Below are 24,659 nucleotides of genomic sequence, written 5' to 3'. Positions count from 1 at the left end.
GAAGGACGGTTGTGGTCAAAGGGACTTACTCTAGCTGGAGGTCTGTGATTAGTGGGGTTCTGCAGGGATCTGTACTGGGATTTCTGCTGTTTGGGTTGTTTTCTCTAGTGTGGCAGAGGCTGAGTGGAGATCTGAAAGAAGTTTATAAGATTATGAGAGGCATAGGTGGATTGGACAGAGGGACATGCATTTAAGGTGTGGGGGGTAATTTCAAAGGAGATGTGAGGGGCAATATTTTTGCTTGGTAGTGGTGGATGCCTGGAGTAGTGGTAGATGCAGATACATTAGAGACCTCTAGATAGGCACATGAATGTGAGGAAAATGTAAAGATATGGACATTGTGAAGACAGAGGGGATTAAGTTAAATTGGCTATTTAATTACTAATCTAATTGGATCGGCACAACATTGTGGGCTGAAGGGCCTGATCCTCTACTGTTTTACATTCTATGTGTGGCACAAGTAAAGACTAAGATGGAAAGTTTGCTGTTTGCCTAACTGAGTGCAACTCCCAGCAAGTTTCGAGGTTGTCCAAGGATCTGTTTGATTGCTATTCCATTGACCATAATGAACAATGCGTACCATCAACAAAATGCATTGCAGTTGCACGCTTAACTGCTCCTCTCAAACTATCAAGTACAAGGCAAGTGGGCAACAGCCTCAGTGGGCACCTCTAGTTTCCCACTCTCTTAGTATGGAAAACTATCACTGTTCCTTTATTGGTGATCTAATTCTTGGAGTTCCAATGTCAGCAGCATTGTGGGAATATCTTCAGGTGGATTACAGCAGCTCATAGCAGCTTACCACTTCCTTCTTGAGGATAACTGGAGATGGGCAACAAATGCTAACCATGCCACTGATGGTTAGATCCCCAAAAATGAATTAATTAAAGAATGGTATATGGCTTTCCTTAAATTACATTGATAATCTGTGAATCATTTTGTTAATAAATCCCTTGAAGGTAATTATACCAAGAAAGATACTGGTGAAATAACATCCATTCCCTGATTACGTACTTCCTGTCTTTCTGAGTTAATTTCCTCGTAATATTGTCCAGACGTTATTACTTTTTGTAGTGGCTCCAGAAGTAGCATGGTTTTACAGTAGCCTTTAGAACTGTAACACAGTCCATTTTGTTTGTGCATCCTCAGTATAGCAAATATTCTAGCAAGAATATCTGAAACAGTTTCTGGGAACTAATAATCTGGTCAGTCACTAATTCAAATGGAAATTTGTCTGAAATTTCCCAAACTAGTGGGCTGATAAACAAATGGAATAGTTTGTTTTGGACCAGTATAGTCATATACATTAATAGTCATATTCATTAACAGCTCATCTGTACAGTGTCAGATTTATTTTTCTTAATTCTTTCTTGAATATGCTTTTGTTAGAGTTTATCATTGCAGTCCTTGTTTCTGTCCAGTATTTAAAAGGTAGCTTGGTCAGTGAACAGTGTTAGATTCTTTAACTATGAACTGACTAATTTGCCTTAAGAGCCATATGACAATCTGCTGAAATAACCTGGCTTTACTTTGATAGATCTAAAACCCACACCACTAGATTCAGAAATAGTTATTACCTCTCAACCACCAAACTCTTGAACCAGAGGAGATAACTTCTCTCACCCCATCACTGAACTGTTCTCACAAACTATGTTGCGTTTTTTTGGATTTACTGTATACCTGTAAGAAAATGAATCTCATGGTTGTATATGGTGACATATGTACTTTGATAATTTTACTTTGAACTTTGATATGGAGCTATTGGGAGAACTGTTTTGAAAATTTTCCATGGAGATATAATTAAGCTTTGGTTTGAATAATATTATCTATTTGGATTATTACCTGATTTATTTTGATAACCATTGACTTTCCTCTTAACTATGCACTTATTGACTTAGATGAATGTATTGCACTGGATCTAATATAAAGTAATATACATTTATCAGTGCTTTGAGGAATTATGTGAATTGATAATTCTGCTGCTGGATGGGTTGATCTGTTTTATTACCCATAGATTTTGAATTCCATGTTCTAAGCTAATGGTCTGCGGGAACTTGCTACAGCTTTTGACAGTTCCTCAGAATTCCTAGCACAGTTTCTGAAGGTTATTTCAGAATGTTAGTCGTACTTTGTTTGATACTGACTGCCTGGGGATAGAGAATATCAGCACCTGAATGCAATTAAATACATCTTGAGGCGGGTGTTTAAATTTGATGCAATCCATTAGATGGATGGTATAGAGGAGGAAAAGTTATTCTCTCATGACTTGTAAAGCCGTTTTGTATTCCACCTGTGTACTGTCTTTTGTGGTTACGCGGCGTTGTGGGATTTAGCTGCAAATTAAAACTAATTATCCATTTTGGCCCATGCACATTTAAGCTCAATGGCAGGGATAACTATTTTATGTATTTAGTTGTAGCTAAAGCTATTTCAGTTCATACAGCACCGTTTAACACAAAAATGCCTCTGAAAGCTCCACAGAGCCATTCAGTGCTGTCTGAGCTGGGTCCTTCATTTTCACACATTAGGCCCTGTGCATTTGATTGTGCTGTCATATTTATGTTCTGATTTTCTTTCTTTAGTGATGTGATTGTAATGGTGAAAGTCAGTAACAATTATTTTTTCCTTTGTTATTTCCAGATATTATTTTGCTGACTTGATATATTTGTAATTGTGTAGAAAATTGTTTTCCTGGATATTCATCAGTCTCCAGCACCATGAGGGTAAGATTTAATCTAAAATATTTGCTTTCATTTGTAAATCTGAGCTTTTACTGCAGTTGAGCATGCACTTCCCTTTATTACCCTTTTGCCCTTAAATGGATTATCTTTTCTATGTAGTTCATCAATCCTAGAATATGGCTTTTATTGTTGGATTGGAATGAGCCTGTTCCACACATATTGTGGCAATTAATTATGTACTTTCAATTCCCTGAAGGTGTGCTGTTTTCATTATTAACTTGGAAAACTGAGGATGGTAGTCATTCAATATCAGTGCAATTAGCGGTCCTTCAAATTCAATCTTAAGTTGTAATTGGAAGACGGGAAGCTGATGCTGTAGTGATCTAAATGTTAGATCTTTGGGAATTTCGAGCTATATTTATATTGCAATTGATCATACTCTTTGCAGTTAATCATACTTCTAAGAGTACATTATTAGTTAGGGACCTTGTTCAAACTTTTCTCTGCAGTTTTTTAAAATGTGCACACAATAAGTTTTGAACTTTGCACTTTTTGATTTAGAACAGCTCAGAGACTGATTAAGTCCAGATTTGATGTTTGAAAGAAGACGCTAATGATTAGGAAGAAAAGTAGAAACAGATACAGGAACATAGTTGGTCTTTCAGTTTTTCCTTCAAGGAATTGCTACTATTCTGCCTTTGTTGTCTGAAGTTTGAAGGCAGAACTGAAATTTTTTTTTGTAATATTAGCTCTGTTTAAATATTGGACAGAGCTACGAGATGAATGTGCACATTTGTAGCTTTTTTGCACTTACTTTGAATTCCTGTCAATAAAAGTTCTATGCCAAAGTAGTCTGTGCTATTTAGTCTAGAAAGCAAAAGTTTTTGTTTACTCTGTGCAAAATGCTTTTGAATTGTTTTAATAAAGTGCATGTAATTTCAATCAGGCTTGCAAATCCCAGGAATATATTTAATCTATGCTTTAATATAAAGAACTCTGAAATCTTTTTTGGAGCACCCTCACGTCTAACAGTATCTTGTGGAATCTTTCTTGCTGTTGCATATATTTTTATTTCCAAAGCTTTCGCTAATATATATATACTTTGATTTTAGATGGATGTGGAAGAAGGAAAAGGAGGGACAGGCCTACGCCAATATTACCTATCAAAGATAGAAGAACTTCAGGTGACTTATGATATAACTAGCATGAAGTTAGAAGAGAGAAGTAATTTAAAATATATTATTTGCAAGATCTGGGAGCAACAAAGTAGCTTTTTACTTAAAAATAATTGAGGTGCAAACTATATAATTTTCCTTCAATGGTGTGACATATTATAGAAAAGGAAAAGAAGCAGTAATTATCAAAAGAAAAAGAAATTGTATTTGTAATGGCCTTCAAAAGTGTAGTATCCCTATTGTCAGTACTGCTGATTTTCAGAGACCTGTATAGCATGTGCAGAAATTTATTTACTGTTTCAGTCAGTAAAGGTACATTGGAATGTGCATTCAACAGGAATTCTGCAGGTGCTGGAAATTCAAGCAACACACATCAAAGTTGCTGGTGAACGCAGCAGGCCAAGCAGCATCTGTAGGAAGAGGTGCAGTCGACGTTTCAGGCCGAGACCCTTCGTCAGGACTAACTGAAAGAAGAGATAGTAAGAGATTTGAAAGTGGGAGGGGGAGATCCAAAATGATAGGAGAAGATAGGAGGAGGAGGGATGGAGCCAAGAGCTGGACAGGTGATTGCCTCCAACCTGATGGCATGAACATTGACTTCTCTAACTTCCGCTAATGTCCCACCTCCCCCTCGTACCCCATCCGTTATTTATTTATATACACACATTCTTTCTCTCTCTCCTTTTTCTCCCTCTGTCCCTCTCACTATACCCCTTGCCCATCCTCTGGGTTTTCCCCCCCTCCCCCTTTTCCTTCTCCCCGGACCTCCTGTCCCATGATCCTCTCATATCCCCTTTGCCAATCACCTGTCCAGCTCTTGGCTCCATCCCTCCCCCTCCTGTCTTCTCCTATCATTTTGGATCTCCCACTCCCCCTCCAACTTTCAAATCTCTTACTAGCTCTTCTTTCAGTTAGTCCTGACGAAGGGTCTCGGCCTGAAACATCGACTGCACCTCTTCCTAGAGATGCTGCTTGGCCTGCTGCGTTCACCAGCAACTTTGATGTGTGTTGCTTGGAATATGCATTGTTGTGAGCATCATTGTGAGCAACAGTAATTAGTAGCCAAATCATGAAATCACCTTATGAATTTATTGTTCTGTTATTTTCTGTAATTATTGTTGCCTGTTCATTTTGTAATATACTATGGATTAATTAAAGTGGGAAGGTTCCTGGGAAATTACTTAATGATGAAGATGTTATCCTTAGGTACTGTTGGCAGCTATGTATTTGTTCTTTACAAATTATCAATGGTGGAATATTTCTAATAAACAGTTTTTGAACTTGTTCACTGGCATCCAGTTTAGCATGTGAATCAGTATCATTTCAAAGTTGTAATATTCCTTCTTTCTACCTTTCACTCAAAGCTCATTGTTAACGATAAGAGCCAGAATCTCCGACGTCTGCAGGCTCAAAGAAATGAACTTAATGCCAAAGGTAATTAAAATCGCTATAAGAACAATATTCACTGTGGTGCTGTTTCAGTGACTTGAATGTATGTTACGCTCCATCTCATCAGTGCAGATTCTTTTGTATCTGAGTTCTGGATCATTTGGCTATCAGTGCTGCAAAGGACTTTCTTAATATGTTGCAGTTCTGTCCATTGTATAGCATTTGCAGTGGTTCTTGCAACAAATACAGCAAGATACAAGTTGTTCTAGAGACACCAACTGTTTGTAAATGGTAAATGCAATTGAAGTTCATGTGGTATTGCTCACCTATTGGCCTCTTTCCACTGAATTTTGATTCAATTTCAAATCCACCCACACAGTTCCATTTTGTATAGCATGTGGTTGTGATATGTTAAAGGAAATGCAGACAATGTTATGGACTTTGATTTGATAAGTTAATTTTAGTAATTATTGTGAGGTTTATTTTAGCCCAGTATTTTGTTATTAAGCTGGAATAGTTATTAAGCTAGAACAGCAAGTAAACAATGTGAACAGTAGATTTGTACTATAATTAATCAGCAGAATTCACATGGAAGGAGTTCAGAATAAAATACTAAACTTAGTTTGTGAAGAGACTGACATTTTTGAGAGGCCTATGTGATGTAAAGTAGCCATGATTTATTTGAATTTAAGAAACAATGTTAATATTTTTATTCTGTGGAAATATTATATTTTGCTATGGTCAGGGAGGTGGTACAGCAGCCTGAAGACACTCAACTGATGATTTGGGAACAGCTGCTTCCCCTCCTTTATCAGATTTCTGAACAGTCCATGAACCCAATAATGCCGCCTCATTAATTCTTTTTTTGTACTATTATTTTGTAATTTATAGTAATTTTGTTTTTGTTCTGTATTTCTGCAAAAAAAATTAATATAAGACCATGACAATAAACTTGATTCTGATTGTATGAACCTACAAAATGAATTTAATCTGAAATTTTGCACAATTACTGAACTTTGAACTTGTGTAATTCTTAAACGTTTTTTGTAGTGCGCATGCTGCGAGAGGAGCTACAGTTGTTACAGGAACAGGGATCGTATGTTGGAGAGGTGGTTAGAGCTATGGACAAGAAGAAAGTGCTTGTCAAGGTAATTTTGCAGTTTCATTTGCAAAATGGGGTATTAAATTTTATTCATCAGGAATTTGATAAAATCAATGCTGAAAAATTGAATTCTCAGTTGCCTCTGCAGAATATTCTGTTTCAGAAACTGGCATTCATCATGTGTATGATCCATTGGACTTGCAATTATCGAAAGCTACTGAGCGTGCTAGGCTGCTGCATGACACTTTAATGCCCAAATTAAGGATGGAGTTTAAATTCAAAAATTGATATTTCACATCGTTAAATTCATAGATTGGCATTTTTTTTCCCTCAGTATCTTCAATAACATTAGTGAATGGAGAGTGTGGAAAAGATGGACATGTTATATACTTGTGCATTTAATTTAAATTGTGCAGTTTGAATATGTGTGGCATTCAAAAGAAGCCCTGCTAGTGGGGTATTTTTCTTCTGCTCCAGCTGCTTTCCAGCTAATAATAGAGGAAAAAGTAATGTTGCAACTTTTGTAGTTTTTCTCAGTTGCAAAACATTAAACTGTGAGAGAGCAAATGAAGGGAGAGAGATTAAGGTCAGAATTAACTTTTTAAAAAGCTGAATTTTTAAATTGTTTTTTTTATAATAGAACAGATATTTCCAGTAGATTTCATGGCAGGATATTCTAAGTTTCAAGACCAATGTGAACTTGCATAATTTGGAAGGATGTTGCTATTTTCTCTAATGCATGCCTTAACTTTAATTTCCCATTGAATGTTGTTTGCCCTTGAATCTGAAACATTGAAACCTGCTTAATTCCAGAAATATATGGTGCACAATCCATTTTACAGTATTAGCCAGAATGATGGTTGCCTAACATACCTTGTGTACGCCTGCCTTTTACTGTGGAATATCAAGATACATCCTAGCTTCATTTATTCCTGTGGTAGTATTATGTCTTTGCTATATTGTGGTTGACTTCATTGCCCATTCTTTTTGCAGCTGTGTCTGATGGCAGTGGGTTGTCATATAACGGTTGATGCACCTCAGCTTCCTGTGCTCTAGTTTCTTTCTCAACACTCATTGTGGTCAGCCTGAACATGTTGGGGAGTGGAATGTAATGCCCTTGATCTGAAGATAAGACCTTAACAAAAAACAAAAAAAAAAGTCTGTCTGAAGGATTGGTGGCCATAGTAAATTACATTTGGTTGTTTAATCAAATATTTCAACTTTGAAATAACTAGAATGGATAGGAACTGATGGTGGGTATGTAATCATCATGTGAAACCATCTCAAATGTAATATTCATATTATATTTTAAGTTGCATGCAGTGTATAGAATATATATTTGATTATTAAAGATTTTATTTTCATCGGATTGTTTAAATCATACACCCATTCCATTGTTGGAGCTATAGCTTGCTGCGTTATGAAGTGTACAGATTTTAGTTTGCACTTGCCAGATGTTAATATCTACCAAGAATGAGTTAAAATTGGACAATGTCTTACCTTATTCTACTGTTCATTGTTTTAAATGCTTATCACATCTTTTCATCTTAACTACTTATGAAGAAGATAGAAATGTGTATACGTTTTGCTTTATACTGATTTTAACCTTGAATCTTGTTTTTCTCTTCAGGTTCATCCAGAAGGAAAATTTGTTGTGGATGTTGACAAAAACATTGACATTAATGATGTAAGTTTGGTATTTTGACAATAGTTATTTCTGTGTTTTTCTTGGAATTAAATGTCAAATCTAAGCATCTGTTTGGATAAGACCATAAGATATAGGAGCAGTATTAGGCCTTTGATTATGGCTGATCCATTTTTCCTCTCAGCCCCAATCTCCTGCCTCCTCTCTTTCTCTTTCTCTTTCTCTTTCTCTTCACCTCCACCCCCCCAACCCCTCATGCCCTGATGAATCAAGAATCTATCAACCTCTGTGTTAAAGACTCAGCCTCCACAGCTGTCTGTGGCAACAAATTCCACAGGTTCACCACCCTTTGGCTAAAGGAATTTCTCCTTGTCTCCGTTCTAAAAGGACGCCCCTCTATTCTGAGGTTGTCCCCTCTGGTCTAAGATGCCCTCATTATTGGAAACATCTCCGCAACTACTGTAATGAGGCCTTTCAACATTCGGTAAGTTTCAGTGGGTCACCCCTATTCCTTCTGAACTCTAGTGAATACTGGCCCAGAACCACCAAAAGCTCTTCATATGACAAGCCTTTCGATCCTGGAATCATTTTTGTGAACCTTCTGTAACCCTGAGGTTTGGCCAGCATGCGTTTGTTTAGGGTAAGACAACCTCTGGCCCAGCCAAACTGAGGAATCTTGTTTGTGTGGATGCTGTGTGATGGGTTACCCAGTTACAATCTGAACTGCAAAATATCAGTACACCATATGCAATTAAATGATTGAATTTTATAAATCTTAATCTGACTGTAGGGTTAGAAAAGAAAATAAAAAAAAGGGCCCATTTTAATGAAACAGTCTAAAGTGCACGTTGGAGCTCATGGAATCGCCTTCTTCCCCCATTGACCTTCTCTGAGCGTTGCTGACTCTTGGACTCTCGCTCTGAGTCCACTCCGTTCGGTGGTCTACCAACTCTTTCACGTTTTCTCTGTTCATCTCCCACCGACAAAAGACCATGAAACCCCTGCTCCCAGACCCACAAGAAAGAACAACATGGCCCTCATTGGCTAGCATACATTCCAAGGCCCCTTTTATCTCTAGTTATAACTCAAACATTGCTGCTACAGAGAAACCATTACCTCAGCAGTGGAACATTACAGAGAGGCCATTACATTAGCAGTGAAACCTTACAGATCATTACATCTTTCCCCCACCAAATTTAGTCATGTCCTTATGATATTGAGATAATTCACCAACCCTTCCTGCAAAACACAAAGTCCAATCTAAGTGTAAAAGGCAGTGACGTGGCTCCCCAATGCGGTAGGGGTCACACTGTTTCCCCAGTGCTACGTAGGTCAGCCTATTCGATGGTTTCCTAATTTTCTGAGACTTGCATACCCCCTCACTCAACTTTTCAGATTCAGACACTACTGGAGATACTTTCAGTCTACCTAGCGAGGCCTCCCCCGACCTATCACTCGTGCCCACCTTCAACTCGGACCCCTCTGTCCTGTGGCCAAGCTCCTCTGCAACCCAGGCTGCCCACAGATAGGCCCCCCCCCCCACTTCACCTGACTTAGCGGGAGAAGAGCTGGGAGTCTCTTCCTCAATCAATGGCGAGTTAGCGAAACGCAGCATATACCACACATCCAAGTCCTCATCCTCCGAATCAGTATCCCTCTCGAGTGGGGACCAGCCTAACCTCTCCTGCTGTGGGCCCTGCAGTCGCCCTGTGTTTCCTCAGAGTCCTCGTACTAGGTGTAGTCTCCAAGTTGGGCTCTGGGCCTACCTGCACCTCTTGTCCCAGGGGCAGCAAGTAGTTCCAGTGGAGAATCTTGACAGGCCCATTCCCATCCTCTGGTTTCATCCGGAAAGCTGGTAGGTTTGGCATTTGACTCTCCACTGCATAGGGCTTAGCCGCCCAGCGGTCAGCCAACTTGTGCTTCCCAGGTAGCTCCAAATTCCGTATGAGGATCTGGACTCCCAGCAGGAGTTGGGAGAACCTCACCTTTTGATCATACCTCCGCTTACTTCCTTGATTCTGCCTGGCAGCCATGAGCCCAGCTAATTCATAAGCCCTTTTCCGCTCTCTTCTCATGTCAAACACATACTTCAGATAAGTCTTTGGTGGTAAGTCACCCTCATCAGTCCCAAAACAAAGGTCAATGGGCAACCTTACCTGACACCCAAACATCAGATAATATGGCGAGTACCCAGTAGCTTCATTTGGAGAACAGTTGTAACTATGAACCAGATGTCCAATATGTTGACTCCACCTGCTCTTCTTGCTGATCTCCAAGGTCCCAAGCATGTCTAGCAAGGTCCGATTAAACCTCTCTGATGAGCTCAACAAAAAAAGGGGGGGGGGGGGCGCGTGTCTTACGAAACTTTCGGAGTCTCCAAGAAATCGGGTCCTGGGACTGGGTGCCCTTGGCAATCTAGTGCATTCTTAACTGATCCACCTCAGCCACCTGAATGACCCCTCTGGGCCGCAAGCAATTTAGTTGCCTCTCTAGCCGAAAAATGTAAGCGTAAAGCTTCTCCCCCTATTCCTGACGCATGTTCTTAAACCCCACCATGAGCTCCAGTGAGCTCCCTGTTGTACCGAAGGCACTCTCGAATGCGCCCAGGTAATCAGCAATGCTAGCTAAGAGTTGGCATGTTTTCACAGCTCTCACTACATCAGTGGCCCGCCCACTCAAACTTTCAACCAATCTCTGTTGCTTTATGTCATCAGGGCACTACCACTCATCTAACAACTGAGAGGTCTGCTCCGCCCACGTCTCAGACTCCTCTTCTCCTTCAGGGGTGAGCGTTATTCCAGAGAATAGGCGGTATCTACTGTAGCAGGGACTTTGAACCTGGGTATTTTTCCATTTATCCGCCAGAGAGATAATGGCGGATTACTATCTCGGAATTCCCAGTTTTCACTGGGGGACGGGGAATAAATTAAACATTCCAAATCTGACCACTCCTTCTCCTCACTCCTCAGAAACGATAGAACCCTGTCTTTGAAGTCTCTGCCCCCAGCTACGGGAAGCTGGACTTGTGACTTGGATCGCTCCGCTACACTCTCCTCCTCCCTGACAGTATGGATAGGTTGTGGCCCTGCCTCACCTGGAGCATCAATAGACGCTGGCAGTTCCACTGCAGTTACATCAGCACTAGTCTGAACTAAAACAAGGTCTGAGCCCACCATTTTATCAAACCTCTGAATTTTGCCAACAGCTTTAACCGTACTCAAAAATTGAATTAACAATTCATCCGGGGTACGAATATCCACCCCACTCAACACGCATGCATTACTTACTAGTAAGCTCATGGAGCCATACCAGTGCTCCACCCCGCCAGCATCCATACTAGCACAGACTTAAACACACAACCCACTGGTTCAATGCTCAGGGCAATCATGCAGCATCCAACGGAATCAATCCCGATCGATACCCCCACAATTGTAACCCTCAGGTTTGGCCAGCATATGTTTGTCTAGGGTAAGACAGCCTCTGGCCTAGCCAACTGAGCAATCTCGTTTGTGTGGATGCTGCATGATGTGTTGCCCAGTTGCAAATCTGAACTACAAGATATCGGACAGTACACCGTATGCAATTAAACAATTGAACTTTATAAATCTTAATCTGACTAAAGGGTTAGTAAAGAAAATAAAAAGAAAAGGCCCATTTTAATGAAACAGTCTAAAGTGCATGTTGGAGCTCACGGAATCATCCCTTCATCCCTCATTGACCTCCTCCGCGTGTCGCTGGCCCTCGGACCCTTGCTCCGACTCCACTGCGTCCAGTGGTCTACCAATTCTTTCCATTTGTTTCTTTTCTCTTCATTTTTCGCTGACAAAAGACTAATCCCTGTTCCCAGACCCACAAGAACAAACAACATGCCTCTCATTGACTAGTATACATTCCAAAGCCCCTGTTACCTCTAATCATAACTCAAACATTGCTGCTACAGAGAAACCATTACCTTGGCAGTGAAACCTTACAGAAAGGCCATTGGCAGTGAAACCTTACAGAGAGGCCATTGGCAGTGAAACCTTAGAGTGCGTACACTTCTTTGAACCCTCTCCAGTTTCAGAATATTCTTTCTAAGATAAGGGGCCTAAAACTGCTCACAATACTCCAATGAGGCCTCACAGTGCTTTATAAAGTCTCAACATTACATCCTTGCTTTTACAGTATATTCTAGACCTCTTGAAATGAATGCTAACATTGCATTTGCTGTCCTCACCACAGACTCAAACCTGCAAACTGACCTTTAGAGAATCCTGCACAAGGACTCCCAAATCCCTTTGTGCCTCAGTTTTTTTTTGTAGTTTCTATCCATTTATAGAAAATAATCTGTCCTTTCTTCTACCAATGTACATGACCATACACTTACTAACATTATTTCATCTGGCACTTTTTTGCCCATTCACCTAATCTGTCCAAGTCCTTTTGTAGCCTATTTCCTCAAAGCTACCTGTCCCTCTGCCTACCTTCATATCATCTGCAAACTTTGCAACAAAACCATCAATTCTGTCATCTAAATCATTGACATGTAATGTAAAAAGAATCGTCATGCAAGATCAATTCTTCTTCATGTGCCTTGCGCGTTACACGCTTGGGCGATCATGGCTTTCCACATTGAACGATCCCACGCAGCGTCAATGATATCTCACCCACTTAGATCTGTTAGTTCTTTCACGGTGTCCGTATATTTTCTTCTTTGCCTTCCTCTTCCATGTTTCCCAGGCATTCTATTTCTCCCTTTCTGAATTTAAGTTTCCTCTCATTTAAGTTCTCATTAAAGATCTTTTTGTATGGGCACGCTAGAGTACTGTCTCATTTAGTTATCCTATCTCTATATGATATTTTCAGCATTCTTCTAAGAAACTACATTTCTGTTGCTTCTGAGTTTCTTTGGAGTTCTGGTGTTATAGTCCATGTTTTGGAAGCATACAGCAAGATTGACCAGATGTAACATTTTAGTACCCTAAGCCTTGTTGTCATAGAAATGCGTCTGTTGGTAAAAATGGGTTTCATTTTTTGGAAATTGGTTTTGGCAATGGCAATTCTTCTTTTTATTTCTACTTTCCTTCTAGCATCTTGTGATATAAAGCTACCAAGGTAATTAAAGCTGGTCTTTTGTTCAATCTCTTGGTTACCAAAGTACAATTGGCAGTTGGGAGTATCCTGCTGTTTTGATATTACCATACATTTGTTTTTCTTTACAGTTGATGGTTAGACCAAAGTCTGCACTTGTTTGTACTACTTTGTCTAGGAGGATTTGTAGGACTTCTGCAGCACTTGCTATTAGGGTGGTATCATCTGCATATCTTACATATATTGTTGATGTTAACACCTCCAATTTTTATCTCGTCTAGGTCTTCTATTTCTCTGAGAATCATTTCACTATAGATATTAAATAATTCCGGTGAGGCAACGCATCCCTGTCTAACTCCTGTTTGGATTTTAGTCCAACTGCTTATATTATCATCAATTTTTACTGCCGCTGTTTGGTTCCAATATGAATTTTGAAGCAGTTGTTGGTCCTTCCGTCAATGTTTAGTTTAGCGAGAATTTGAAATAATTTTTCATGCTGCACTTTGTCGAATGCTTTAGTGAAATCAATAAAACGTAAAAAGACATCATTTTGATATTCAGTCGCCCTTTCTGCAAGCATTCGTAGTATGAAAATTGCATTCCTAGTTCCTCTATCCTCAAAAAAACCCTATTGCAGTTTAGACGTTTCTGGCCTTGTTTTTAATTTGACTCAGAACAATTCTTTATTATGTGACTCATAAGACTGATTGTTCTGGGTGTATGGGGTGGTTAGGGATGTATGGGGTGGTTGGGTCCTGACTAAATATCAGGAAATGCCAGTGGCAATCATATAACTTCTACCACCCAAGACAACTCTGCCTTCACGTAGGGCTTGGGTCCGGGTATACCCTGTCTCGCTGAAGGAGCTCTGTCTATGGTGAATGTTTGGCGCCAGAAAAATAACCAGACCAATGGTACACTGAAGTCTCCAGCAGCAGGCAAGCTTTGGTGGAGGATTGTCTTTGTACAACAACAGCAAAGGTTGGGTGACGTCTAGTGCAGGGGTCTCCAACCTTTTTTGCACCACGGACCAGTTTAATATTGACAATATTCTTGTGGACCGGCCGACCGGGGGGTGGGGGGTGTTCAAGTAGGGTTAAACTCACCTCAACATGTCTTTTACAGTTAGTGTTGCCAACTTTCTCACTCCCAAATAAGGGACAAAAGTAGCAGTCAAATCCAGGGACACTTTACCCCATGAAAGACTACAATGACCACGAAGCCTTGCGCGGGCACCTGTGTGCGCATGTGATGTGCGCATGCGCGTACATGCTGATTTTTTATTTCTCTCTCAAATCAGTTTTCCCTTCACCTTCCCGACTATACTTGTACATACATTATTTCTACTTTATATAGGCTGTGTATTTATCATATCATTCCTGCTTTTACTATATGTCAGTGTTATTTATTTTCAGTTTTATGTGTTATTTGGTATGATTTGTTAGGTTATTTTTTGGGTCTGGGAACGCTCAAAAATTTTTCCCATATAAATTAATGGTAATTGCTTCTTCGCTTTACGCCATTTCGGCACGAAAAGTTTCATAGGAACGCTCTACCTTAGCGGGGGAAATACGGGACAAACCAATTTAGCCCAATATTCAGGATGTCCCAGCAAATATGGGACAGTTGGCAACCCTATGTGCAAGTTCAACAGTGCGTGACAGGGAATGAGGAAAAGGTGCAGCTGACTGGTATCGTTTCCTCGTGGCCCAGTGGCTGGGGACCGCTGGTCTGGTGTATGATTCCCAATTGGGAACACCAGTGGAGGTCAAATACTCTAGTTAGATGAGCACTGCGGCAACAGAAGGCAACAGCAAATCACTATTGAAATTTTTGCCCAGTCAATCATGGAAAGAAACAAAAGAAGGAAACCAGACAACGGCGTGATTGGGGTTGATTCTAATCAACAGAACCACACCTCGCTCAGTAGGGATAGTCATGGGCTGCAGGTGAGACCAGACCGTCATCCAGAGACTGTAACAATAGGGAAAGGCTAAGGGTAACAAAATGGAACATCTGTACACTTTACCAGAAAGGAAAGTTGGACAACACATTAAATGAAATGAAAAGGTTGGAAGTTGATATCTTAGGCCTGTCAGAAATTAGATGGACCGACAGTGGCAAATTCACTAAGAATAGTTCTCTGATAATGTATTCTGGAGGTCAACAGCACATGTATGGAGTTGGAATTATTTTAAACAAACAAGGGTCAAAATGTCTTATGGGATATTGGACGATATCCGATCGGCTGCTTTCAGTTAAATTAAGGGGTAACCCTTTTAACATTAGCATAATCCAAGCCTACGCACCAACAAGTGATGCGGATAGAGAGGATATCAACAAGTTTTATAAAGATCTCGACAGTGCTATGAGCAATGTAAATCTCAGGATATAAAACTAGTTATGGGAGATTTTAATGCCAAAGTTGGACAGGAAAGGGTTGATAACATTAGAGGACCCTTTGGATTCGGGGAGAAAAATGAAAATGGAGAAAGGTTTACTGATTGGTTTGTCAGAAACAACCAAGTGATCACCAATACTTGGTATAAAAACCATCCATGTAGATTGTGTACTTGGATTAGCCCTGAAGATAGAACAAGGAATCAAATAGATTTCATTACCATCAATGAACGCTTTAGAAATAGTATCACAAATTCTAAGGCTTCCCCAGGAGCAGACTGTGGTTCAGATCACCATCCAGTAATAGCTACCATTAAAACAAAATTAAAGAAACTGAAACATGGAAAAAAGAGAAAGGAGTATATGTTGGGAGAACTTAAAAATGATAGCATACTTAAGCAACAATTCAACACAGCTGTAGCAGAACACCTCAATGAAAACGTGACAACACCTATTTGGGACAGATATGCTATATGTATAGATATATATATATATATATATATATATATTGCTATACAGCAATCAGCAGAGGAAATAATCCCAGTACAAGAAATCCAACACACCAACAAGGGGTGGATAACCCAATAAATTCTAGACCTGATGGAACAAAGAAGGTTAGTGAAGAATAATGAAGTGCAATACAGAGAGCTAGACAGACAGAACAGACAATTGTGCAATATTGCAAAGGAAGAGTGGCTGAATCAAAAATACAATGAAGTAGAAGGCCATATTAACAACAGCAAAGAAATGCACAAGAAAATTAAGGAATTTACTGGAATTAAGAAAACCTCTACAGGATGCATATGGTCAGCACACAGATCCATACTAACAGATCCAGGTAAAGTATGTGAGAGGTGGATTCAGTATATAGAGTAGCTGTTTGAGGATAATAGAAGGGAAGCCCCAAATATTAAACACCCTAATTCTGGCCCACCTATTACCAAAGAAGAAATAACTAAAGCAATGAAAAGCATGAAACATGGTAAAGCCACTGGACCTGATGAAATTTTAGTGGAAATGATACAAGCCCTAGAAGATCTGGGCATTGATATTCTTTTTGAACTGTTTAATGGCATATATGAGTCTGGTGTATTGCCTGGCGATCTCTTGAAATCAGGATCAATTATTGATTTAAAATATTAATTCTGTTAAGTTCAATGAAGGTAATTGAGATTACAAGCTACTTCATGAGCTTATGATCTATCTTTTTAAAAAAAAGTTCCACCAGCATTTTGTGTGTGTTGCTTGAATTTCCAGCATCTGCAAATTTTCTCGTGTTTGTATATTTTGTTTAACTCATTAGAAATTTTATTTTAAAATACTTTGGCTGCCTTACCTTTAAAGCAAAATCTTGGGTGAGTTTTAGGGGGTACAAAGAATAGTGGTCTACAAAAATTATTAGTTCATATTCAGAAAAACAACTTGTGTTTCTAAATAATGTGTATACAAATGCCTAATAGATGAACTCAAGAGTATGGTCATGGAGTATGAGCTGTAAGTCATTATGTTTTAAAATGGTCAATTACATGCTTTTCAATATGCTAATACCTATACCAAGAATTGGCTTGTAGATGAATTTTTCACACCACTGCTTGTCGTGTGTGCTTCTGTGAATTCTATGCACAGAACATGCTCAGAGATATCATTGTTTAGTTTTATTTACATGAGTATTGATACAAGTTTTGTTGTCTTGTTGATGAGTTTTCATTGCACTGCTTTCAGTAGTTCAGAACTGCTTTTATTGAGCATTATTTTGCATGTAAAGGTGATAGGTTTGAATTTATTTCAGCAACACACACACAATGCTGGAGGAACTTGGCCCAATGAAAGTTCTCGACCTGAAACATTGACTGTTCACTCTTTTCCACAGTTGCTGCCTGGCCTGCAGAGTTCCTCCAGCATTTTGTGTGTGTTGCTAGGATTTCCAGCATCTGCAGATTTTCTCTTGTTTGTGATTTATTTTGTGTAGTTTCAGAACCAGGATAAGCGAAAATGTAAGTTTAAAAGGTGGATAGAGTACACATTGGGCTGTGTTTTTAAACTGGTGTTCTCACAAGCTCTTAGTTATGAAAATTGTATATAGGATATTTAAGTTCTGTAATTACAAAACTGATTTAGATTTAATCAGTATTTTGAAAGTCTGACATGTATTGAGATTAGCTAAGCTTGACTTGCTACTTTGCAACTCAACATGAATGATCCAATACTGCTTCTGTGTCATTAAGCTGTTCTAATTAAATGGTTGCATTGGTGACTGTGATGGAATAGACGTAAAGGAGGTTCAAGTTTGAGACCAGCTGTCTAATATTTTTCTATAGTCATAAGATGTTGGAAGGTTGTTGGCTAACTGATATTTGTTTAATTTTCTTCTTTTGTTTCAGTATCAGATGGTTTATTGTGTCGTTTAGCTTGTTTACTATTTCATGATTATTGTTGTCCAGGAATTAACTGGAGTTTCTTTTAACTGGCTGTAACTTGTATGTTCAAAGGTAACTCCTAATTGTCGTGTAGCTTTGAGGAATGATAGCTACACACTTCACAAAATACTGCCTAACAAAGTGGACCCCCTGGTGTCACTCATGATGGTTGAGAAAGTTCCAGATTCTACTTATGAAATGATTGGTGGCTTAGACAAACAGATCAAGGAGATCAAAGAGGTTATTGAACTGCCAGTGAAGCATCCTGAACTGTTTGAAGCTCTTGGCATTGCTCAGCCTAAGGCAAGTGCACATTTCTCTTTATCTTATGCCTTTTTTCCCTGTTCCCTTTTTAATACCTGTTTGAAATACAAGTAACCTCTCAATCAGTGCACATGAATTTGTGAATATGTGGTTGAGAACGGATGGAGCTGATATCAAGAAAAGTGTTTGACTTTATTGCCTATGTAAATTCATGGTCAGGGAATCTTGAACTTTATAGGTCAATGTTTCTTAATTTTTCACCGGACTTCATGTTGGTTGGGGAGTAAAAAATAATAAATGGTTTGAGTTTGCCATCCACTAACTTTGTTATAAATTGTCACAACTTGCTTTGATATCTCTATTACAAACATGGCTAATTTGATGTATATTTAAATTGAACCAGTTGTTCGGCTGCTTCTATTCTTGCGTACTTGATCTGTTTAACAGTATAATGGTAGGATCTAAGAAAGATGATTAAAAGCCCTGATATTGGTAGGGTAAATCCAGAATAAACCATAAAAGAGGAAGAATGAAAGGTTAAATTTCTGACAAATGGTTTCATAATTCACTTTATGTGGTGGTCAAATTGGATGGGAGAGGAAAAAAGTTTTGTGGTCATATGAACGTTGATAGGAAAAGGGTGAGGGTTTCTCATCCTTATGTAACTCTCAGTTCGGCTGGCGGCTTAACCTAGGAAAAGACAGCTCTTGTCCCGGCGAAACTTAAAAATCTTGTTTGGGCGGATGGTGTGCGATGTGTTCCCTGTTACAAATCAGTATCACAAAATAACAAACGGTATGTGATTTATCGATTGAGCTTTATAATTCTTAATTTGACCATATGGTTAATAAAGAAACAAAAAAAGAAAAGGGTCCATTCTCATGAAACAGTGAGCGCAGCGCTGGAGCTCACTGATATGGCCATTCATCCACCATCGACCTCCGAATGTCGCTGACCTCTGCTCCAATTCCACTCTGTCCGGTGGTTTGCCAACTCTTTCCATTCGCGTCTTCTCTCCTCATCTCTCCCCGGCAAAAGACCACGAAATCCCTGCTCCCAGACCCACAAGGAAGAACAATATCCCTCACATTGGATAGCCCTACATTCCAAAGCCCTGTTATCTCTAGTCATAACCCAAACTTTGCTGCTACAGAGAAAACCATTACACTAGTAGTGAAACCTTGCAGCATGTTACACTTACGTATAACAGACTGAAAGAAAGAAAAATTGTAACTGTCCATCACCCCACGCAAAATAAAAACTAACAAGGTTTCAAGCAAACTCAATGAACTTGTAAAAACAGTGTTATATAACATTTTGGTTAAGCTTTATTTCTATGCTAAATGTGGTTATTGTAAAAAAAAAGTCCTATAATTTTTCATATTATTTCAGCTGCATGCAAACAAAAAGTGCATTGTTTAGTTTGGATGATGGTATTGAGCATTGATGTTTGGTACTCTGCTGCTGAATCTCATACCAGCATTTCTATCACAAAGGCTTCCATTTTGATTTATTGAATACATTTATAATTAAGCTAGTGGTGAAATGCTACAAATTTCCCCTTCTTCCCCTACCAGCATTGCTGTTTTGTTGTTTGAGGTTAAACAGCCTTATGGAGATGATGTTTACTGATAGGTTCTGCTTTTACAGAGGTGCAGTATTCGACTTGTCTTGCTGAGTACTGTTCACATTCAGTACCTTGGAAGGAAGGGGATTTTAACATTGGAAAAATCTATAAGGGAATTAGAAAAGTTAGAGCCTTAATATGAAGAGCATTTTTTCTCTTTTCATACTTTGAATCTTTCAGAAGTATAATTAATTTCAGAGGTTTTTTTCTTATGAATCATCAACTGGATGTTTTTATTGGGGATATTCAGGCCTCTAAACATTTTTTCTATCACCCTAGTTTATAGAACTTCAGTTTTGAAGTCTGCTACTTGCGTTTACTGATTTGTAATCTGTAATCAGCTAACAAGCAGTTTAGATTTTTATTTCACAAGGGACCCAGCTGGTGTGAAAAATATTGGCTGGCAACATATCTGTATAACATCCAAGTACTTGGTGTACAATTCCACTTTGTTTATGGAAATGCTGGACTCTTGCAATACAGTCATGTCTAGCTTTTCTGCCACTTTTAAACAAGCTTTACCAAAAAAACATTTTCCTTAACAGAAGTCTTTTGAAAATCTTACTATTCCAGTAAGTTTTCCTTTAATTGCCTGGTTACATGGAGGAGGAGTCCCATGAGGGAATTGAAATATAAAATCAGTTAAAATTTAATTTAGACATTTTACAAAGAGCCATGTTTATTAAAACTGAATAAACTGGTTCAACGGAGGCAAAGCTAAAAGAGAAGTAGCACTTCTCTCCTAAATGGGCTACAAACAAGCCATCAGCGGGTCTGAACTTAAACTTGGTTTTAAGACTGACTTACCAGCTTTTTGATAGGGTGCCATTCTGTAGAGAGTCCTGCTATTCTTAAGTTCTGCGTAATTTTTTTCAGTATTTATTTTCCTAATCCGACGTGGCGCATGTTCACTTTCTGTCTTCAAATGTACAGAATTATCCCTTTAAAAATACATTGCTTAAAGTGAAGTAAGCTGTTTTTAAAATATATGGACCTCCAAAAAATTTTGAAGGGCAACATTCTTTTGGCAGGGAAATTGGGTCTGAGTCAATTGCTGGTTTGAACTGCAGTCTGAAATTTCCACATGTACCCCTATTTATTTGGCTGGATGTGCAGGTTCCACCATCTTTCCTGAGTTTCTCACTGGCCTGGACTCTGTCTATGCCCCATGAGTTCTGTGAAGAGGCCCAGTCCCCAAAACATTCCTGACCCACTATGACAGCTGGTAGAAGGAGGGATAGTTTTTAAAAATTGTAATTGAAATATGAATGAAGTATCTGTCAAATAAGAAGTATTTAATAAGCTGATACCATAAATAATTATAAGCATGAAACTACAGCAACTTAATTTGCCTTCTAAGTCTTTGAAATCAGTAAAGTCTTGGATGCTGTATTGGGTCTGAATTTTGGCACAGAATTTGAGTGGTGATTTCTTTCCCAAGCTGATGCTGTAACTTCCCAGCAAGTGTTCAAATCCGTCTGTGATTCCTGGAATTTCATACTTCACAGCAAGAGTGCAGAAATCCAAAGAGAGTCGTCAGCAAAAGCACAATTTAGTGTGTTGTGTTTTCTGTGAATGATCTCCATTGAAAGCTGGGTACACCAAATAAGTTTACTGTGATAGTAATTTAATTATTGTTAACAACAGCTTACCCTAGTTCCTGTGTATGAACGTTACTAGCTCACATTTTAGCAATTTAGTCTTGGGTGTTAAGTGGCTTAACTATACTATCTGTGGTACCAGTGGCCTTAGCAGCAGACTTGTTCTCTGTGCTGTTTGAACAAATAATGTTGGTCCAGAGTTACTTATCCTTTTCTTAGTACTTTGTCAACTTAAAAGTACATTCTACTTTAAGTTTGCTTTTTTTATGTGCAAGGGCTGCTATAACTTTCTAATCAGCTGTGTTCTTATTAAATGGAGGAACAACCTCAAGGACCTGTGTGGCTTATTCCTGTTCCTAATTTGTATTGTTGGATCTGACTGTTCTATTCTTAGATTAGATTGCTTAATTGTTTCTTTGCAGTTTAACCATCAATTATCTGCTTATTTTATATAATTATTAACAAGTAACCGCTTAGTTTGCTTCCCAGTGGTAGGTGTATGTATATATAGGTTTAATATGCCCCTAATGGTTATACAAAGTATAACTCTGGAAAGATCTGGAAGCTTTTTTGTACTGCATTATTTGCATAATGGCTATCTCATTGGTTGGCTCTTATCTACACGTTTGAATGGAATTTTCCTTATCTATGGGTATAAGTGCAACTGACTTAAGGCAGTGGCATTTTAATTAGCATCTTAGTCTCTTACTTCTTGGCTGTCCCTACACTTAGTTGTCCTTTATCACTGTCTGTTTCAATTTTTCTTTGTTCTATCAATGCTTATTGAAACAATTGTAAAGCAACAAGTTTTGTGCCTCTTTTCTGAGAGAACTTTGAATTTAAACATTAGAATCCAACAATATGTTATTCTATAAAATTTTATGGATACGGTTAAATGGTTTATTTTTCATAAGGTAAATTTTGTGAATTAAGCAGTGTAGTCTTCACATCTCTGGTTGAAGGCAAATCTTTTAAAGATTACTTTTTTTTACTGTGGCATTGGAATTTATCTGTATGTTTGTTATGTTGTAGGGTGTGCTGCTGTATGGACCTCCAGGCACAGGAAAGACACTGCTGGCAAGAGCAGTGGCCCATCATACTGACTGCACTTTCATCCGTGTTTCTGGCTCTGAACTCGTGCAGAAATTCATTGGCGAGGGTATGTGCTTGATGAGTGTTTAATATTTCCTTTGAAAAATGGCATCTTTCAATGATGTGACTATATTGCTCTTCTTCTAGCACTTTAAGTACCCAAGATATGGAACTACTTCAAATCCACAGCCTGACTCGAGTGACAGCAATTTCATCTTGAGCCAGGCATAAATGAATTGTGCTGCATATATTATGTGTACCTTCTGTTTTTTATTTCCCTTGTTCTCTTCATTTTTCCTACTTTGTGATGTCATTGTAAGGGTGTTGGCAGATCTTCGAATTGTCAGATATGCTATAGTAAGGATCTCCAGATGGTAAAAACATTACCAGTGTGGGCAATGTTCTATTACTGACTGCTCTTTAAGCTACTTTTTTAGCCCTGAATTTGTATAGAAATTCATTAATTTGCATGTTTTTCGTGTGAGTCTTGACGGCATGTGTAAACTATTTGCCCATGTGTATTTATGTGGACCAAACTTGAGTCATAAGCAGATGGTCTTTTTCTGTCATGGGACTTTAAATGACAATGCAGAAATTCAAGTTACTTTGCACTATTTATCCCAAAAAGAAAGAAGTATTCTAATGGCAAGACGACACAACCATGGATACAAGGGAAGTCTAAGCCAACAAAAAAGCCAAAGAGAGGCCATATAATCGAGCAAAAATTAGTGGGAAGTTAGGGGATTGAGAAACTTAAATACCAACAGAAAGCAACTAAGAAAGTCATTAAGGAGGTAAAGATGGAATACCAAAGTAAGCTGGCCAACAATATTAAAGAATATACAACAAGTTTCTTCAGATACATAAAGTATAAAAGAGAGGCAAGAGTGGATATTAGATTGCTGGAAAACTATGCTGGAGAGGTAGTAATGGGAGACAAGAAAATGGTGGATGAACTGAATAAGTATTTTGTGTCAGTCTTCACTGTGGAAGGCACTAGCAATATGGTGGAAGTTCCAGGTCTCAGGGGCCATGAAGTGTTGTGAAGTTACCATTACTAGGGAGAAGGCTGTTGGGAAACTGAAAGGTCTGAAGGTAGATAAGTCACCTGGACCAGATGGTGTACACCCCAGGATTCTGAAAGAGGCAGTTGAAGAGATTGTGGAGGCATTAGTAATAATTTTTCAAGAATCACTGGATTCTGGAATGGTTCTGGAGGGCTGGAAAATTGTAAATGTCATTCCACTCTTCAAGAAGGGAGAGAGGCAGAAGAAAAGAAATTGTATAGCAGTTATTCTGACCTTAGTGGTTGGGAAGATGTTGGAATTGATTGTTAAGGAACGTGGTTTTGAGGTACTCGGAGGCACATGATAAAATATGTCGCAGTTAGCATGGTTTCCTCAAGAGAAAATCTTGCCTGACAAATCTGTTGGAATTCTTTGAAGAAATAACAAGCAGGATAGACAAAGGAGAACTGGTTGATGTTGTGTACTTGGATTTTCAGAAGGCCTTTGACAAGATGCCACACATGAGGCTGCTTAATAAGCTTATGAGGTCTTGGTGTTACAGGAGAGATTCTAGCATGGATAAAGCAGTGGGTGGTCGGCAGGAGGCAAAGAGTGGGAATAAAGAGAGCCTTGTCTGTTGAGATTGATTCTTTTTACATTGTATGTTAATGACTTGGATGATGGAATTGATAGCTTTGTTGCTACGTTTGCAGGTAATACAAAGATGGTGGAGGAGCAGGTAGTTTTGAGGAAATAGGGAGGCTACTGAAGGACAAATTAGGAGAATGGGCAAAGAAATGACAGGTGGAACACGGTGTCAGGAAGTGTATGGTCATGTACTTTGGTAAAAAAAAATGGAAGGGTTGTCTATTTTCTAAATGGAAAGAAAATACAAAAAGCTGAGGCGCAAAGGAATTTGGGAGTCCTTTTGCAGAATTCCCTAAAGGTTAATTTGCAGGTTGAATCGGTGGTGAGGAAGGCAAATGCAAGGATGTAATGCAGACATCCCACCTCTCCTGGAAGTTCCGGGAGTCTTCCGCAAATTAATAGTGGCTCCCTGATGCCTGCAAATTATATACAATGTCCCGGAAATTGATTTTTTTGAGAGCGTGAGAGAGCGAGAGTGAGAGCGACCACGAGAGAGAGCGCAAGAGCGAGAGAGTTCCAAAAAAAAGTCAGAGTGGCAGAG

At 38.9% G+C, this 24,659-nt stretch overlaps 1 protein-coding gene across 2 annotated transcripts in view; it reads left to right on the top strand.

Moving 5' to 3' along the window:
* psmc5 (proteasome 26S subunit, ATPase 5) overlaps positions 1–24,659 on the top strand; it is a 37,319-nt gene that overhangs the window by 4,044 nt on the left and 8,616 nt on the right. For both annotated transcript variants that reach the window (XM_072249018.1, XM_072249019.1), the window contains exons 2-8: positions 2,641–2,723; positions 3,794–3,865; positions 5,221–5,290; positions 6,296–6,393; positions 7,978–8,034; positions 17,952–18,182; positions 22,404–22,530. In XM_072249018.1, the coding sequence (XP_072105119.1) occupies positions 2,718–2,723; positions 3,794–3,865; positions 5,221–5,290; positions 6,296–6,393; positions 7,978–8,034; positions 17,952–18,182; positions 22,404–22,530 (661 nt within the window). In that variant the 5' untranslated portion in view covers positions 2,641–2,717. The remainder of the gene's footprint in view (positions 1–2,640; positions 2,724–3,793; positions 3,866–5,220; positions 5,291–6,295; positions 6,394–7,977; positions 8,035–17,951; positions 18,183–22,403; positions 22,531–24,659) is intronic.

Source organism: Mobula birostris, chromosome X (genome assembly GCF_030028105.1).
Source record: "Mobula birostris isolate sMobBir1 chromosome X, sMobBir1.hap1, whole genome shotgun sequence".
Classification (NCBI taxonomy): Eukaryota; Metazoa; Chordata; class Chondrichthyes; order Myliobatiformes; family Myliobatidae; genus Mobula; species Mobula birostris.
The sequence above is the reverse complement of the archived record's forward strand: the minus strand, read 5'-3'. Positions and strand labels throughout refer to the sequence as shown.